General features: G+C 42.9%; 1 protein-coding gene across 5 annotated transcripts in view; it reads left to right on the top strand.

The window, feature by feature from the left end:
* The window catches only part of LOC106581666 (collagen alpha-3(VI) chain), a 117,499-nt gene that overhangs the window by 89,632 nt on the left and 15,368 nt on the right, over positions 1 to 12,499 (top strand). For all 5 annotated transcript variants that reach the window (XM_014163871.2, XM_045704388.1, XM_045704389.1 and 2 more), the window contains 27 exons: positions 182 to 516; positions 715 to 793; positions 899 to 1,044; positions 1,358 to 1,450; positions 1,847 to 1,900; positions 2,220 to 2,291; positions 2,415 to 2,441; positions 2,542 to 2,586; positions 2,901 to 2,954; positions 3,080 to 3,142; positions 3,495 to 3,560; positions 3,801 to 3,854; positions 4,027 to 4,062; positions 5,159 to 5,221; positions 5,555 to 5,617; positions 6,453 to 6,515; positions 6,877 to 6,939; positions 8,107 to 8,157; positions 8,389 to 8,424; positions 8,674 to 8,736; positions 9,031 to 9,093; positions 9,644 to 9,676; positions 9,800 to 9,836; positions 10,057 to 10,562; positions 10,857 to 10,965; positions 11,295 to 11,996; positions 12,248 to 12,356. In XM_014163871.2, coding sequence (XP_014019346.2) covers positions 182 to 516; positions 715 to 793; positions 899 to 1,044; positions 1,358 to 1,450; positions 1,847 to 1,900; positions 2,220 to 2,291; positions 2,415 to 2,441; positions 2,542 to 2,586; positions 2,901 to 2,954; positions 3,080 to 3,142; positions 3,495 to 3,560; positions 3,801 to 3,854; positions 4,027 to 4,062; positions 5,159 to 5,221; positions 5,555 to 5,617; positions 6,453 to 6,515; positions 6,877 to 6,939; positions 8,107 to 8,157; positions 8,389 to 8,424; positions 8,674 to 8,736; positions 9,031 to 9,093; positions 9,644 to 9,676; positions 9,800 to 9,836; positions 10,057 to 10,562; positions 10,857 to 10,965; positions 11,295 to 11,996; positions 12,248 to 12,356 — 3,085 coding nt within the window. The remainder of the gene's footprint in view (positions 1 to 181; positions 517 to 714; positions 794 to 898; positions 1,045 to 1,357; positions 1,451 to 1,846; positions 1,901 to 2,219; positions 2,292 to 2,414; positions 2,442 to 2,541; positions 2,587 to 2,900; positions 2,955 to 3,079; positions 3,143 to 3,494; positions 3,561 to 3,800; positions 3,855 to 4,026; positions 4,063 to 5,158; positions 5,222 to 5,554; positions 5,618 to 6,452; positions 6,516 to 6,876; positions 6,940 to 8,106; positions 8,158 to 8,388; positions 8,425 to 8,673; positions 8,737 to 9,030; positions 9,094 to 9,643; positions 9,677 to 9,799; positions 9,837 to 10,056; positions 10,563 to 10,856; positions 10,966 to 11,294; positions 11,997 to 12,247; positions 12,357 to 12,499) is intronic.

Below are 12,499 nucleotides of genomic sequence, written 5' to 3' on the forward strand. Positions count from 1 at the left end.
AAAAATTGCTACGCTTTAGAATGACTCAGGTAATAGCAGACCGCATATGGATTGTAAACATCTGGTAAACATTTACATTACAAGTCATAGTACAGAGAAGCTCCAAACACCAACCACCAATCAACCTCCCCGTATATTCTCTCTCTCTCTCTCTCTCTCTCTCTCTCTCTCTCTCTCTCAGCTTGCAGTCTGGAGGTGTTGGTGGGCTTTGACGTGTCCTCACAGAACATCTTCCAGGCCCAGAGGATCCTGGAGTCCAAGATGGGTGCCATCCTCCAGAGGATCACCAAGATGACGGGCATCAGTTGCTCGTCGGGACAGATCCCCTCGATCCAGGTGGGCATTCTGGCCATGGATACCGCCTCGGAACCTGTCCACCTGGAGTTCACGGACAACGCCGACATGCTGTTTGAGTCATTCCGGGCCCTGCGCAATCGCGGCCCCTATGTCCTCAATGCCAAGACCATTGCCGCATACGGTTCGAGGTTCAAAAGCCGAGCCGCGGACGCAGTCAAGGTGTGTCTGCCTGTCTCTTTTTTTTATAAATGTAATTAATATCTTCACACACAGGGAACAGTGTGAGTAGAGTAGATTGAAGTCTGTCATCTTTTTTGGTTAAGTTCGACTTGAGAGTGAGGCAAACCTATTGAAATAAATGCCATTCATTATTAGTAAAATTAAATTATATGATTGCCTCCCCCAAACCACGCACAGGTTGTGATCCATCTGACTGATGGTCTGGATGGCCAGTATAACGAAATGAAGAGACGGGTCGAAGAACTTAAAATTTCAGGTGAGGATGAGTCTATGGCTGGATTATTGGATTGCTATGGCTGTTGAAACTACTGAGAAAGATCCTGGACAAAGATAATTAAATATGTGTTTTGTGCCATGCTAGGTGTGAACAGCTTCATCCTGGTGGGTCTGGAGCAGGTACCCAGGTTTGAGGAGGCTGTGCTGCTGGAGTTTGGCCGAGGCTTCAGGTACACCAGACCCCTCCGAGTCAATGTCATGGATCTGGACTACGAGCTTCTGGAGGAACTGGTGAGTGCTGTCACTGTCACTCACTACAGAAACGTTACATGTTCTCGTACTTGTATCTGTACCATACAGTCCAACTCAGCCATGTAACCCAACTTTGCCACACAAATGCTTTTAGGAAAGAACCTGGAGAAAGTCTAAGGACTAATCTACTGTACAGTATGACCACATTGAGCATTAGGAAGATACTTGAAGTCGTAGTCAAGTCACAGATATGCAGTTTTGGATTGAGTGGATAATCAACCAATTTTGGCTGTACACAGAAAATGTTTTGTCCCATCTTAAATTCCAACTTTATATTTGCTCCAATTTACAGGACAACATTGCTGAGAGGGAGTGCTGTGCAGTGCCATGTAAATGCACTGGCACAAGGGGAGACCGAGGAGCAGTCGGGCTTGGAGGACCCAAGGTTACTAATGTGCTTTGTTATTATTACTTGAACTTAAGTACTGTATACTAATGTACAATCTTAGGAAAAAGGGTTCCAAAAGGGGTCTTCAGCTGACCCCAGGATAACTATTTTTGGTTCCAGGTTGAACTCTTTTGAGTTCCATGTAGAACCCTCTGTGGAAAGGGTTCTACATTCAACCCAAAAGGGTTCTACCTGGAACCAAAAATAGTTATTCAAAGGGTTCTCCTATGGGGACAGCAGAAGAACCCTTATTGGTTTTAAATGTACCTTTTTTCTAAGAGTGTACTTAAGTGTGTAAAAATGCCTAGGAAATATAAATGCCTTGTGAAAGACTATTGTGATGAGTTAGGTATACAGTGCAGATTTATGCATAATATGCTTCTTAACTTGCAGGGCAGTCCAGGTGGAGCAGGCGGAGCAGGACATCCCGGAGATGAGGGAGGACCCGTAAGTCAGATTTCTGTTCATATCTGAAACAACTTTAACCTCACAAATATCTGCTCAGCTTTCTTCCTGTCTTCTTTAGTAAGACTGTACCCTCAGGCCATACTATGCACCTGCTCTGAAGTTTACAAATAATAATAGTTGGATTTACAGTATATAGAGCCTTTCCGGTGCTCAAAGTGCTGTAACACATTGCTACACATTGCACCACCAATGTGTAGCACCCTAGGGTGAACGGCAACCATCATCAACCTCAATGCTATTCAATATAGTGTAAATGTTGTGTAACAGGACATCTCTCTCTCTTCTCATCCTGTGACAGGGAGACAGAGGTCCTCCTGGTGTCAATGGAACGCAAGGTTTCCAGGGCTGTCCTGGACAGAGGGGCATCAAGGTAAGTACCCACTTAGCACTACTGTATCAATCAAAAGGTTAACTTATGTGAAAGCAAAACAGAATGTAATATCTTTTTGCATAAAATATGTAAGAATGTATCTCCTTTTTCTCAATTGATCAGGGTGGTCGTGGATACTCTGGAGAAAAGGTGAGGTTTTTTTAAATAGAAAAATTAATACTTTACTTCAAATGGCTTGTTTAAATGTTAGTGATGAGCATTACCCTCAATAACCCTTGTCTTCTGTCAGGGGGAATATGGAGAGATCGGCCTGGATGGCATAAATGGAGAAGAGGTAAGAAAAACGTAATTTATTTTACAATAAGATTTATTTTTCTATGGCATGTGCTGAAAATGTATCCTAAAATTGGAAGGTCATACAGAACTTTACGTGAACAGTTACAGCTTTTGACATATTGGCCTCATGTCAGAAGTGCTTTGAAATTCTCACTTTAATCCACGACTTTACAAAGCAAAATGTACAGTAAATCTAGCTTTGAATGCTTACACAAGACAGACCCACAGTAGTAAAGGCGAATATAATGACTTATGATGAACTTTTAGACCACGCTTGAATGTGTGGCTGACTGATTTATTGCTTTCCACCAGGGCAAGAGCGGAGTCGCTGGACCCCCAGGAGACAGAGGGAACCCTGGGAGAAGGGTGAGTTCTCATGTGGTCATTGCTACCTCATAAACATACATTTTTTGGGCTACTTTTCCATGCATTCATTCATTTGAATTATTCTGATGTGCTTACCACTCACTAATGTTTGTTTCTGTGTTCAGGGACCCAAAGGAACTAAAGGACATGCAGGAGACATCGGGGATACAGGAATCAGAGGCGATCCTGTAAGTATCTGTTAACATCTGAAATGCAGTACAGCCTTATTCCAGATTACATTTTACATTTCAGTAATTTAGCGATTTACAGGAGCAATTAGGTTTAAGTGCCTTGCTCAACAGATCAGTGCTTGTTTTCATTACAGAATTATTTAGTTCAGGGCCAGGGATGGGAAAAATGATACTGGTTCAGTCTTCAGTTGGTATTACCTCAAAATGATAGCAGGAATCCCAATCATTGGGATTCTTATGGTAGATATAACTGAGAAACCAACCAAACTAGTCAACAAAGTATTTTGTACTACATCATTAACAGCCAAACTGATTCTGAATCTGATTCCATTTGCTTTCTGTTTGCTAGGGAACCACAGGTCAAGATAACAATGTGGCTGGACCTAAAGGAGACCCAGGCGATGTCGGCCCAGTGGTAATGTCTTCCTCTCACCAAGCTAGTGTGTTATCTGCCTGTGGGGATTGCAGTGTTTGTATAGGAAATTAACTATAAAGTATCCTTGTATTCTTAATGTTTTGTGTGCTGATTTGCAATTGCACAGTGAGTAGGAGTGAGCATCTTCACACCTCATTTCCTGTTTAAGCCGTCACTATGTTTCTTTCACTGGTGTCACTTCCTGTTATTGTCATTGATGTACTTTGTTTTGAATCCTAGGGAGAGCCAGGGGAGGATGGTAAGAAGGGAGGCCCCGGTGAACCAGGCAGGACGGTATGACTACTCTCTCACTTCTTATCTATTACTAAAAAAGGTGTTATCTGATATTTGGCTTAATATTTCTTTATACCGAATAGTTCACTTATCTATGCACCACCACATTATGAGGTGACTCAGTAATAACTGTGTCTGTATAATTTATTTATTCCCTGTTGGATTGAATTAGGGTTCTGATGGTAGAAGAGGCCCACCTGGTCAAGCTGTAAGTGAACTCTGAACCTTACCTCTGAACATATCCAGTCTTGATGCCTTGCATTAGCAGGCCTAATGTTGCATAACCAGGCTACATTACTGTGCCTGATATCAGGGTAACCAGCCCTTCCACACCAAATTACCCATTGCTATCTGCATATTGACAGCACTTCCCATGCAGTCATCAGACTTAAATCAAGGCCACTGTTAGGGTTCGTTCCTTTCGTCCTTGTCAATCATTATTGGCTCATTGGTGAAATTAGCATTATGACAATATCTTTAATTAAATCATTCAAAAACCTTTATTAATGCAATTGCAGACAGAAGTTAAAAATCAGGAACATAGCACGCATGTTTCCGAGTAAGTTCTGCATCAAACAAAAGGTCTCAAGTTGTTTTATTAAACCCTCAGTCTAGCCTGGTGATGCCACTACCTACGTCATTACCTTTTTACTCCTGAGACCAAAACCCTGCCTACCAAGCTATATAAACAATGGCTTTTAGTGTTATCTAAAAACTTAGCAGTAAAATCCACTCCCCAAAGTTGATTTATTGTGGAATGTTTGACTAGTCTTATCTCCTTCACTCCCCTGCAGAGCTCCTTCTTCACAGTCACACATTTCTCAGAGGTACCTCTTTATAATGAGGCAGAAAGAGAGAATTAGAAAACAACTGTGGAAAAATATTAAAGCCTCATAATGTATATATATTGTTAATCTGTAGTCTAGGACCCTATAAATGTAAGGAGGGAGGGGTTTTATAACCCCTCCCCTTCTATTAATACAACATAAGTATAATCAATTATTCTAATACATCAAACATTTTGGTACAACCCTTATCATGAGCCCTAGGTGAACCCGACACCACCATAATACACATACATGTACTGTAGTGTAGGGCCATCATAATTAGCAGACTTAGCATCCCCCTCTCCATTACTTTCTATGATCAAACTTAGCATATCTAGCTAGCGACTGTCCTTTACATACGCTACTCAATTATCTACAGTAAACTCACTTCATCGAATCTCAACAAACTGATCATGTTTACTGAGGTCTAATCATATACCGTATTTAACCGAGACATGGGTTTCTCCTATGTCATAGGGAAACCCTGGCAAACCCGGAGGTGATGGTGTGCAGGGAGAGCCTGGTATCGGAGGATCCAGAGTAAGTGCCTCCATACACTGTGTTTCTAGATTTGTTGACAGAACATTGTGTAGTTTGTGTTGTGCATGTTTATCGTCCCTTGCCAAAAAATCTATTACTGTCATTACACTTTTATTGGTATCAGTCATTACATGGGCTTTCATAGTAGCCATGTTTATACTGAAGCTAAGGAGCTGAACTAAGGCCAACAGGCAGTTGAACTTCAGATTCAAATCACACTCACTTTGTAACTAAACACAATTTTTTTATCCACCAAATCTATTGGTCACTTTGATTCTACAGGAGACCAGTCTCTGATGTAGACGTGTGTTTGTGATGCTTTGTCCTATTCAGGGCCAAGCTGGACCAATCGGTGCACCTGGAACTAGAGGTGAGGATGGGAACCCTGGACCAAGGGTAAGTGAACTACCAGCGCCATTTTAAATGTGGCACACTTCTGATATTTCTGTAATGGCAGGTTCTGCAGCATGTTAAGATCTCAGTCTCTTCTTTGTATCAAGACATACAGATAGATGTAGGATCTTAATTTGAGTCAGTTTGCTACAGCAGAAAAATAATCCTTTAGCAACAGGAAATGTGAATTATTATGTGGATTATAATTAATGGACATTTTTTTGTAGGGGATGATACATTTGTCGTTAGGGCAAATTAAGTCTGACATGTTAAAGTGGAAATTACGAACTTAAAAATTCTCAACAACAAAAGATTCGACACATGTAGGCTTCTCAAAGGAACAGTTCCAATATTACCCCCTAAAACTTTGGTCCTAGTTATAGTAGATCTATCTAACCATTCATCTTTAACCTAATTGTTTGTGCCACAGAGTGATGAATTACCATAGGGTTTTGTGTCCTCTTTGATATTGGACGTTTTTTTGTATGTTGACATTTAAGTTTGGACTTTGAGATGTACTGCACAGCGCCATATAACTTGATGAAAAGGCATCTAATTGGGAATCCCAGTAAACACAAGCAATGTGCGGTTGGAAAGAAGTAACACATGTTCTGTAGGAAACGCAGACAAAATGAATGCATGTGCCTCCCCGCTGACTTACAGGAAAAAAATGCTGACACTGTTAGCGCACATTTCACATGCAGTGTCTGTAGGAGTGAATGTGCTTTGTAATCATGACACACGACAACATGCGTTGCTTCAGCATCGATGTAACCTGACAGTGCCATGGGTGTCAATGGTGAGAAGATTTCTCTGATTTGTTTATGTTTTATTCCAGGGTCCAGGAGGAGCCCAGGGACCCCCCGGAGACAAGGGCAGGAGAGGAGCTCTGGGTCGCAAGGTACAGAACTGATAATCATTGGCATCGCTCTACTCTAGCCTATGCCTCACAGTCATCGCAGCCTTGTTTAGGTTACAGTATATTCACAATGGCCTAAGCCTCCCACTCTCCCGTTACTGGACACACATACACAGCCTATTAGAGTCAACACAGAATGATCCCTAACAAAACTTCCAGGCCCTGTGTCACATTTACTTCAAGTAACGGGGGTGAATGCAATTAAATCTGGAGGAAATCTCTGCGCGACTCAGAAGGAATGTTTTTTCGAAGTGTGCTTTCTCTCTCTTTCTCTAACTCTCTCTCTCCTCTCTCTCTTTCCCTCTCTCTGCTTCTCATTCTTTGTATATCTGTATCGTTATAGGGTGAACCAGGAGAGCCCGGACCAAAAGGCATCGTGGGACCTCTGGGACCTCGTGGTGAGCCTGTAAGTCATTACATCACATTCTGTCAGCTCAACACAATTGACATCTAGGGAAGATTAACAAACAGACTGACTATTAATCAGATCGTAGACTACATGAGGTCTACATACATTGAGATGATACAATAAAAATACACAAGTGCAATATATCAACATTTGCAGTATGTTATTGGAGTTCGAATCATCTTTTCCCCTTCTTATCCTATTTAGTGGATACATTTCTGAGATTAATTGTTTCTATTATAGCCCTATGACATTTCGTTAATATGAGCCCAGGCTTGTGACAGTGTGAGACACAGATACTCTACTCTTCTCCAGAAGTGTGCACTTGCACACTCCCCACCACAGATTTGAGCATAGTGTAAGTATGGAATAAACATTGGTTGTAGGGAGTTTCCATCAATGTTAAAGGGATAGTTCACCCAAATTACAAATGTATATATTGGTTTATTTACCCTGTAAGCAGTCTATGGACTAGGTAAGAGAGAAATCCAGGCTTTTGTTTTGTTAACCTGGTCACAGTCCAGTGTTAAAACCATGAGGGAATGTGCAAGTAGTCAACTTTAGACATGCACCAGTCTCTTGGGCCTTCTGATGGCAATCTGGACGTCATAGTCACGGCCAGTTCAAAGAGCAGCAAGATTTATGTCTGTCTCTGAACTCCTCTCACTTCTTAAAACCTGGAGCATGTGTCTTTAATCTCTTAACTGGTATCATTTTACTGAAGGGCTCGTACGTTCTGTCTCGTTTCATTAGCTTCTTACTTGATCTGTCCCAATGCAGTTACTTAGTACACGGTCCTAGTGCATAGTGTCCTGGTACTGTAATGATCAGTGTATATCAGTGCATACAGTTCTACTTCTCAACTATTATCTCAGTCTGTACATTAGACCTGGGTTCAAATAGTATTTCACAGCTTTCAAATACATTGAGTGTTTGCTTGTGTCTGCCTGGAGTGCCAGATGGGTGGGGTTTGAACTTTTGGAACGATACCATTGGACCGTTCCTTTGTGCCAGGCAAGCTCAATCAAGCACAGCTAAAGAACTTTAATACTATTTGAACCCCGGTCAGCTGTACATAGTGACATTGTTCATTGTTTAGCATTGTTGTACTGTTAACTAAGATTGGGTCATTCGCTTTGCGGTAAGCTCAGTATTCTCTTCTTACAGGGCGAAGATGGTCGAGATGGATTTGGTATCGCAGGGCCCAAAGGAAGAAAGGTAAATAATCATACATTTGACAAAATACAATATGTCTGTTTGTCCCTCATATTCATCTGTACTAGTCCAATCTGCACCTACATAATTAATGCAATCACTAATATCCAATAACAAATTCAACCAATCAATCAATACATCAATGTTCTATGTTATAATGAGCTTGCATGATGTTATCTTAAATTGCCATTATCAACCCATGCTCAAATGAACTGACAAGTGTCTTCCTTACAGGGTGATGAGGGCTTCCCAGGATTCCCAGGACCAAAGGTAATGTCAAGTACATCATCACTGTCACAGCTTACTCAGTTCAATTCAAGGATTGCTGAAATGAAGAAAAGTGCAGTTTCACTCAAATGATCTCAGATGGAAATATGATCTCTCTGTAGAGAGTAGCCTCTCTAATTTGTTTTGCAACAAAAACAAAAATTAGCATTTCATATTGGTCAAATTCAGATAGGTGTCTGTCTTATTGTTCCATGTGACAGTTCCCACACTGATGTTTCTGTCACCATGTAGGGAGCGGCAGGTGATGGAGGAAACAATGGCGGACCAGGACCCATAGGAAACCGTGGCCAGAGGGTGAGTGCTTTAGCTGGGATGGGAGACTGGGATGAGGGGTGCTGTGTGCTATGGGTGTTTCTTAACTGATAATATAACTAAAACAACCACTGTGATGTGTGTTTGTTTTACCTACCTTAGTTGAATGCACTGACTGTAAGTCACTCTGGCTAAGAGTGTCTGCTAAATTACCAAATAGAAATGTAAAAATATCAAGGTAGAGTGTACCATACAGTATGGGTAAATTGATGCATGCATTTGGAATAAAATCATTTTTTAAATCTGACTTTTAATGCTGTTGTATTGCTGTTGTAGGGTGTTTCAGGTGAAATCGGTACTCCGGGTCAAAAGGGAGAGGTTGGATACCCCGGGCCTTATGTAAGCACTGACTTTTACAGTGGGTCCCTTTCTCAGACCCATATTTAATCATGGTCCTGGACTAAAAAGCACTTTCAATTGAGATTCTCCACTTATAATGTGTTTTAGTCCAGGCTTAATCTGGATCCAGGAAACCAGCCGCATGTGTTCACAACACTTTATAAACCTTATATTCTCTTCTTGGCACTGCATAATAATCCATAACTGTATAGATATTCATAGTCATGACTTTATAGTCTAAGACATTGTTAGCAGTTTAATTCAGCTCTGGGAAGAGGCTATCTATATTTACCCATAAAATGAAATATCATGACCTCCCACGTAATGTCACATTTTAAAATCACCATACGAAATTTTGTAGCATTCACAGTCTTTGGAGGTTTGCCAAGTAGAATATGTGTTGTCATTACAAACCATTCATTGTTTATATAATGGACACAAATAATGGTGTTGTTATCTGGAGCGGTGCCAGGCCTGAGAAAGTAGCCTAGTGCTTTGTCTCCTTCCAGCTGTGTCCATCTGTTCAACTCTTCTGTTTGTCTTCCCACAGGGCCAGAAAGGACCGAGAGGACCTGGCGTTGTGGTAGGAATCCATTTATCAAACAGAAGACATTTTGTATAGGAAAATTTACCAAAGTTTACATGGGTGGAATATGTACAGTACAATGTCTTAACATCGGTTTGAAATTGTCCTTTTTCTCCTTAGCAATGTGACCTTGTGAAGAAAATCAGAGACAACTGTCGTAAGTATAAAATGCTTACACTGATCACCATGTAATATACCATATTTAATGTAGTAATTGGCACTAGGGGCAGTCGGGGCACCCACAACCGTATGTCGTGTAAAACCACCTCAGATACACACTGCATAACCGACCTCCCTCCCTAGCCCCAAAACGTCAACATTTATTGACATGAGTACGAAAGCCCCTAAACTTGTTTTCTTTTTCATTTTATTCTCAGCTTGCTGCTATGGTCAACAGGAGTGCCCTCTCTACCCCACTGAGCTAGCCTTTGCCCTGGACGCCTCAGACGGCGTGGGTCGGCCCGCCTTCAACAACATGCGTGACGCCGTTCTCCGCCTGGTCGGCAACATCACCATCTCCGAGAGCAATTGCCCACGCGGTGCCCGCGTGGCCCTCACCCTCTACAACAACGAGGTGACCACCGAGATCCGCTTTGCCGATGCGCTGAAGCGCCGCTCCCTGGTGCAGCGCGTGGAAGGCTTGCAGGCATTACAGACGCGCAAACAGCGCAGCCTGGAGACGGCCATGAACTTCCTGGCGCAGAACACCTTCAAGAGGGTGCGCAGCGGCTTCCTCATGAGGAAGGTGGCCATATTCTTTGTCAACGGGCCAGTGAAGGATCAGCGGGCGGTCAGCGCCGCGGCCCTCCGTCTCTATGACTCCGGCATCGCCTCGGTGTTCCTGGTCAACAAAGAGGATGGCCAGCTTACCAGAGCCCTGAAGGTAGTGTAAACGATGCAGAAATAGACCCCTCTTTCATAGGGTAACGTTTTGCTCTGATACCATAACACAAAGTAGGGAATAATTTTGGCTTTGCTCCATTATCTACACTACCAGGGTATTTAGAAGAAAGTAATATATTGGCATGCAATGTGGAAGTATAGATATTGGAATGTAGCTATTGCTCTCGTACCTGAAAGCAGTGTACAACACTTAAAAATGAATTTACCGAGATGTCTTATTGTCAGATACCTGGCCATGTTTTTGAATTGTCATTGCCTCCTCCCTGTGTGTCAGATGAACAACACTGGGTCAGCACTGGGTCAGGTGATCGTACTGCCTAATCCCGGAAGTGCACAGTACAACTCGGCTATCCAAAAGGTCATGAGCTGCCACATCTGCCTGGGTAAGAGCTTTTCTCATATCCTCAGAGATTGACTTCACACAAATGCTGCATCGAATTGTTATTTACATTTATATTCAACACCCAAGACATTGTGCGTTCTTGTGTTCTACATTTTGAATTTATTTATGATGGTGTAACTGATTTGTCCACACTTTCTTTCTGATCATAGTTCTTCTATTGTAAGCTTATTGGGTGCACATTGCTTCTTGGTGCCATTGACAGTTGCATACAAAACGAAAATAGCTTTCCAAACAAATCCAGTAAGACATAATGAAAACCATAACAAGCCAAAACGCTTGAGACAATTTTTGTGTTCATTTATTCTCCAGACTCCTGCGCTCCAGACCAAATGTGTGACTACGTCCCCCCTCAGCAGTCGAGAGACAGGAGGTCCTCCACCACCGACGTAGACATTGACATGGCCTTCGTCATGGACAGCTCCGAGACCACCTACCCCACTGTCTTCACCGAGATTAAACGCTACGTTGCGCACATTGTGGAGCAGCTTGAAGTCTCGTCAGACCCTATGGCATCCATCCACCATGCCCGTGTGGCTGTGATCCAGCAGGCACCCTACGAGTTCCTGCGCAACAGTAGCGGCTCGCCAATCCGCGTGGACGTGGGCCTGACCGACCACCTCTCGGCCCAAGACATCCATAACTTCCTCCTGGACAAAACGCCCCAACTGGAGGGTGGGCGGGCGCTGGCGGCAGCCATCGAGCACACGGTGGAGCAGGTGTTTGAAAGGGCGCCCCACCAGCGTGACCTCAAGGTGCTGACATTGTTCGTGACAGGCCCAGTGGAGGAGGATGAGGAGCGGCTGGTTGCCGTGGCCACCGAGGCCAAGTGCAAGGGCTATTTCTTGGTCATCCTGGGCGTTGGCGAGAAGCTGAGTGCTGGGGATGCCCGCGTGATGATGCGCATGGCCAGTGAGCCCTCCGACGTCTTCTTCAAGAGGCTGACCAGCACCTCGCACTTTTACGACAAGCACATTCAGAACTTTGGCCGACTGCTGCCCAAGTATCTCAGCAGTAAGTGCTTTATTTCACACTGTTGCTGTCTTTTGAGTACCTGTTAGACTTATGTCCACCTTTTATTCACTGATAACAGGTTTTTCATAGAAAACGCTAATTCAATAATTAGTTTGAATCAACATACTTGTTGACACAATGACAGTCATTCAGGTTGACATTGTGGAAACCACTAACAAATACTTTGTAATGGCCTTTTAGTCAGGTTGACACTATAGGTGAAGATTGTCCTTTTCCTCTTGTGTCTGCAGTTGAGAACGCTTTTTACATGTCCCCTGAAGTCTCCAAAAACTGTCATTGGTACCAGAGTGACCAGCCATTCCCCAAGTTCCCCTTCCCCAAATCACACCACAGCCAAGAGTGAGTATTCAGATCATGTTACATGATACATTTGTATCATATTATGACATTGTTCATCATGATTGTCATGTAAATCACTATAGTTTATGTATTGGTAGAATTCAGAGGCTGGAGACCCACGGCATAGGCGCGGACCACACGGA

This window comes from Salmo salar, chromosome ssa21 (genome assembly GCF_905237065.1).
Source record: "Salmo salar chromosome ssa21, Ssal_v3.1, whole genome shotgun sequence".
NCBI lineage: Eukaryota > Metazoa > Chordata > Actinopteri > Salmoniformes > Salmonidae > Salmo > Salmo salar.